Source organism: Chinchilla lanigera, unplaced genomic scaffold (assembly GCF_000276665.1).
Source record: "Chinchilla lanigera isolate Chin_1 unplaced genomic scaffold, ChiLan1.0 scaffold00019, whole genome shotgun sequence".
In the NCBI taxonomy this organism is placed as follows: domain Eukaryota; kingdom Metazoa; phylum Chordata; class Mammalia; order Rodentia; family Chinchillidae; genus Chinchilla; species Chinchilla lanigera.
Genome location: NW_004955420.1, coordinates 24,933,161 through 24,939,160, shown reverse-complemented (window position 1 = coordinate 24,939,160; position 6,000 = coordinate 24,933,161). Strand labels below are relative to the sequence as shown.

Sequence of the window (6,000 nt, the reverse complement as noted above, 5' to 3'; positions counted from 1 at the left end):
AAAAACAAACAACAACAAAAAAAAAACAAAACAAAAACCACCACTCAAGCAGGCATTCGGGCTTCCAGAACCCCTCAGTAAAATGTACCGTTTCCATTGTCCTCCCAGAGCCGGTCTGTTGGGGCTGAGCTTTGGTGTAGCACTGGGAGGCCATAGTGTCACTGCAGTGACAGAGGGGAGGCGCAGACAGGGTCTTTCTGTTCACATTCCTCAACGTCTGTCTTTCTATCTCACTTTGCCCACAGATTGGGGACCACAAGTTCAGTGCTCACCGGATCGTCCTAGCAGCGTCCATCCCGTACTTCCACGCCATGTTTACCAATGACATGATGGAGTGCAAGCAGGACGAGATTGTCATGCAGGGGATGGACCCAAGGTGCGTACATCCTGAGGGTGTCCCGCGCCACCTTCCGGGGCAGCTTTGGCTGTGCTCGGGGCCACTTGAGGGCCTAATGGCTCTGCACAAGGAGACGGTGGTTGGGAAAGGATTAGAACCTCAGCCAGCAACCTAAGACAGGGTTAGAAGGAGAGGAGTTGACTTTTGTTTTCGCAGTGCTAGGGATTGAACTCAGGGCTTTCACACTAACTATATCCCCAGGCCTTTATAATTTTTTTACTTTGAGACAAACTCTCGCTAACTTCCCTGAGCTGGACTCAAACTTGGCAATCCTGCGTCAGTCTCCTAGAGCGTTGGGATTGCAGGTGTGCCTGGCCATGCCTGGCTATGAAGGGAGTTTTGACAGTTTTTTCACCTTACTATTAGAATAACATGTTTAGTAGCACCTAGCATCCAGGATGTCTTTTTACACTGAGGCAGAGCAGTAGCACATTATTCGCTGGGCTTCTCTGAACCAGCTGTCCTAGTGGCGAAATCATTCTAATCAGTGTCTATGTTCACATTCCTTCTTGTCTGGAATAGTGCTTTCCATTCTGCATCAGTGGAAAATTCCATTTGCACTTTGGGAACAGCAGCCCCCCGCCACAGATGGCTGCTGCGGGGCACTTGAAAGGTGACTAGTGGGACTGAAAAACTTCAGTTTTATCTCATTTAAATTTAACACTAAATATTTGCCAGGAACGGAGGCTGAGGTTCATATCCACAGTACAGGTCTAGAATGTGGCAGCATTTGTGTTTCTTTGATAGAGAGGTCAAGCCCCAGGCTGTCCCAGTAGCTCGCATTCATTTGCTATCTGACCTCCCAACCTCCTGGCAGCAAACCTAGGGGCAGGAGCCGGGAGACTGGGATCCCCTCCAGGCCCTCAAGGGGATCCGCCCCACGTGCAGAGAAGGTGTGCAGCACCACAAGGCTGAAATCTTAGGTCAGCTCCTGGAAGGAGAGGCTCAGCCGTGCGGCCTGGGGCAGTTGTGTGCCCTTTCAAGGTCTGAAAGCCGTGCTGGTCTCCACATGTGTCCAGGTGCTTCACTTAAGAGAGGTGGACTCATCATCAGGGTTGTGCAGGCTCGAGGCAAATACATGGCTGGTACAGTTGGGAGAGAATAATAAAGCAGGGTGAAGGCCTATGAGCAAAGGAGGGGTCTGTGTGCACAGGGTCTCAGGGTGCTTGGGGAGGTGGCACTTGAGGCGAGACCTTAGTTGATGTGAGGAAGTGAGCCTTCTCTTAGGAAAGCCCTCCAAACAGAGGGAGCAGCCAGTGCAAAGGCCCTGAGGTGTAAATGTGTGCAGACTAGAGCAAGGAAAGAAAAGAGTGGATATAATGAGGTCAGACAGGTGCAGAGGGCCAACTCATACAGCTCTATGGCTGGGATTCAGATTTCAGTCTCTGCATGAACTGGAAGCCATTTGTAGTCTCCTGATAGTAATTTACCCCAAAGCAATAATAATCCCAAAGTGTTAAGTGGTAAAAGATGGATGTAGCTAGATGCCTGCTGATAGGGCAGTAAATTATAACATAGTTCCATGCTGAAATATACAGCAGCCACCAAGGACAGCAAACGTGAAGCCAGCGTAGCAGCTTCATAAGTGTTGGCTTGATAAGTGTTTTATGATCACACCCATCTCATTTACACGTGCAGGTGAACAGAAACAAAAAATGAACCCCCCAGAAGGACCCCCATGACCTGTTCAGTAGTGAGTTTGTGGCTGATGGATTTCTTTTTCAGAATTTTCTGGCATAAAATTATTGGGGCAGTGAAGACAGCTTGGGAGTGGGAGGGCGGTTATGTCACGTAGACAGATCCTCAGAGGACGCGGGCCGCGTGGCTTCGGAGCCCGGCCCACCTCTCCTCAGGTAGTACTGGGGGCTGGGTGAGGACCCCACACCTCTGCAGAGCTTCTCATGAGGTCCCTTTTCTTGCAGTGCCCTGGAGGCGCTCATCAACTTCGCCTACAACGGCAACCTGGCCATTGACCAGCAGAACGTGCAGTCACTGCTGATGGGGGCGAGCTTCCTGCAGCTGCAAAGCATCAAAGATGCCTGCTGCACGTTCCTCCGAGAACGGTGAGGTGACATGCGTCGCTGCTCCGTGCGTTCTGCAGGCCCTGCCAGTTGGCCGGGTCCCTGACGTGCCTGGGTTTTATGAGGGCGGTGCTGCTCGAGGAAGCTTCCTGGGCAGAGGTGACATTTCTTGAAGTCAGTACCAGGCAGCGCCCACCTTTGGGAGTGAGCCTTTCATACAACGTGTCGCCCTGCCTGCCCTTGGCCTTGGGGTGACGAGTCCCTTTTCTGATCTCCCAGCTCCAGTCTGACCAGCCACAGATTTTGTACCAACCTGATTTAGCCTATGTTTCCTAACTGTTCCCTAGCCATCTCAGTTTCTACCCGAATTTCCTGACCCTACTTTGCATACCTGGCCTTTCTGGAAGAGGCCACCCTGGAACTCCCCGTCCCCTGCCCACTGGAGCCCTCGGGGCTCCTTGGGCCCAGGGCTACCTGTGATGCCCTTACCTGTTCCCAGGGCGTGAAGGGGGCTTTGTGGCTCTCTGTGACCTACTGAGTAAGAGATAAGAAGGCCCCTCTCCCGTCCTCCCTGTCAAGAGACAGAGCTCTTTGTCATGGCTACAGGCTGATTCACCAGCAGAGGCCTGGGGAGGAGGCCAGTGCCAGGGCACTCACGGCCCCAGAGAAACCGGATGGCACCTCGGTGTGCAGGGCTCTCCAGGCCCGGCCTCCACCTGGCCTCCTGTGGTTGCCAGGCCCTGGCCCGAGCCTTCTCTAGATCAACTGTGCCCTCATGAGCCCCAGCCTGTATTCTGGTCCCACACACTTAGCTGCTCTCTGGGGGGCCCACCTGCTGCCCCATTTCTGCCCGCAGCACTGCACAGGCATCATGAGCATTGCTGGGCGGGGAGCTGGTCCTAAGCACCGTGGAGGCAGGGCCTTGAACATGGGCGTTCATCTGCCGGGTGCAGGGCGTGTGGCTTCGTCTTGAGGGCAGGTCCCGTGTCCAGTTTTGCAGACGGAAGCCTTGTAGTGACAGTGTCACCTACACCTGCATTAGGATGCTTCTGGGGCAGGCTGGATGGGCACCTGTGAGCATGCGTGGGGCACACACTGTCCTCTCCTACTCGTCCACAGGTGTAGCCCTTGGAGCATAAGACTAATTTTTATCACCAAGGTGCATAAATATGGACGTGTCAGACCCATGCTTATTCTTTAGAATATTTCTGTTGGTGAATTATTAATGTTAGTTGTATGAGTTTTATTATATTAACGAGTACATGTCAGGAAAAAACATCACAAAAATAGTCTTGAGTTTTTAATATTTATTGCTTATAAAAAAAGAATGAAAATTTTCAGCATCGACTGGTTTTTGGTGTGCAAAGTCTAAAAAAGAACATCAGGTATAAATTCCCGTATGAACTACAATGAAAATACCAATAGCACGCTACGAAAAAATAATCTTTACTTCAGTTATCACACCTAAGGTAGTCTGCACACCTGACAACAGTACGTTCCATACACACACATCACTTACACTGACAGCACATGTCTTTTGCTTTCCTGGCCTTTTTGTAGGACATACCTGACATCTCAGTGGTCCTACTCTTCTTGTCAGGAGGTTCTTACTATATTAGGTGGTGTGTAGTTAACAAGAACATAAAATATCAAATAAATTATTAAATTTTTAATATATATTGTGCATTTAGAGCAGACATCAGCATTTTTACATTAGCTGTGTACTTCCTTACAAAACCTAAAAGATAACATCAGAAATAAACTTCTCTGTGAACTACAATGAAAATAGAACCAATAGAACTCACCCCAAAAATAAGCTTTGCTTCAACCGCCGCACCCGAGGCAGTCTTCTTCACACATGACAACTGCATGTTCCATGCACACGTCTCACTTACACTGACAGCACATGTGCTCACCTTTCCTTTTTTATGTGACAGTCTTGTCGCCTCTCTTCTCTTCCTGTTTTGTCAGGAGCTTCCTACTGTATTGTACAACATGCATTTAGCAGGGAAATAAGGTGTCAATAAAATATAGTATCATATATGTAGTGAGTGCGTAGAACAGACATGAGCATTTTCACGTCAGCTGTTTACTTGCTTACAAAACCTCAAAGAGAACGTCAAAAATAAAAAGCCACATGAACTACAATGGAAAAAAACCTGCCACAGAAATAAGCTTTGCTTCAACTGTCACACCCAAGGCGGTCTTCACATGTGACAACTACATGTTCCATACACAAGTATCGCTTACACTGATAGCACAGAAGTTTTGTTTTCCTGTAGAGCGCAGCTGTTTTATTGTTTTCCCGTTGTCCTAGTAGGTCTTTGTGATGCTGCGTCTGCCTGCTCACCTGCCAGCTCGCCGGTGTACTCAGTTTTTGGTGTAGTTCCCTGGGCAGAAACATCTTGTTTTTCCTGTGTTGTAAATGATCTCTTAGGAGCTCCAGTCCCACTCCTCTAAGAACATTTCTCTGTGATATTTTGCACTTGTTATTTTCTTTGTAAACTAGCAAACTTTATTCCAGACATGTGTAGGATTGAGTAAAACACAACCATTGGCCAGTGTTTGTGTTGAAGTGGCATCATAGCTGCTGCGTAACTCATCAACATCTCCTCCATGTTCGTTCGGTTTTGTTGTTGAAAGTTTCCATGTCAGGCTTCTTTTCTTTTCTTTTCTTTTTTAAGAGCAGAATATATTTATTGGGGGAAAGAAAAGAAAGCTTCTGTCCAAGAGAGGGACAGAAGGGGGGTCTGAGTGGGTTACCCAAGACTCTGTCTTTTCTAGGGACTTTTATAGAGCAAAACCACGAGGTGAGGTGGGTCCAAGGTAGGGGGAAAATGGACAAAACTATGGTCAGCCAATAAGAATTGTTCAGGTAAAACTGATTAACTTGGGATCAAATGGGGAAGCAAGTCACGTAACAAGCGGGCATGAATACAGAACAGGCGCTTTTCCTGTAAGGGGTTGGGTCAGGGACTCTTCAAGGTGATTGCTACCTATTTAGAATGAATATCAATCCCTGATGTCCATCCCTAGGGAGGTAAGAGGGTGTGTTTGTTTAATCTTTAGTCTTGAGATCTGGCCCAAAGCAAGTACCACCCCTCCATCTGTAAGGTATCTTGTCTTCCATTCTGGCTCCTCAGGCTTCCTTTCTGTCGCTGTTTCCCTGTCAGTGTTTCCAGCGTGCTGAAATGTTGACATCAGCAGTGCCAGTTTGCTTTTTTTTGCCGCATTTGAGGCCAATGTTATATCTTTCTAAAATCCAAAGATTGTCATGTACAATTCTCAGTTTTGAAATCGCAACATTTCATTTGGAATTTCTGCTTCGTTGCTACCTGCAGCTCCTGCGCTGGTCAGTTTGCGCTCTGTTAGCAAATGTCACATCAGTTGGAAACCGGTAAAGCAGTTGTCGAATGTCACGTTGCCGTTAGTTTGGGAGATGGGAGCGACAAGTCTGTTCACAGCCATCGTTCATTCAGTTTATATCTATACAAGTGAGGGCCTGATGGCTGAGCTCCAGGATAAATGTCTAACTTGAAAGCTTAGTAAGTCTTTGCATCTGCAAGGACATAAATTTTATAC

The 6,000-nt window shown here is 48.1% G+C and overlaps 1 protein-coding gene across 3 annotated transcripts in view; it reads left to right on the top strand.

Annotated features, from left to right (window-relative positions):
- Klhl18 (kelch-like family member 18) overlaps positions 1-6,000 on the top strand; it is a 51,712-nt gene that overhangs the window by 29,552 nt on the left and 16,160 nt on the right. For all 3 annotated transcript variants that reach the window (XM_005383411.2, XM_005383412.2, XM_005383414.2), the window contains exons 2-3: positions 246-376; positions 2,320-2,460. In XM_005383411.2, the coding sequence (XP_005383468.1) occupies positions 246-376; positions 2,320-2,460 (272 nt within the window). The remainder of the gene's footprint in view (positions 1-245; positions 377-2,319; positions 2,461-6,000) is intronic.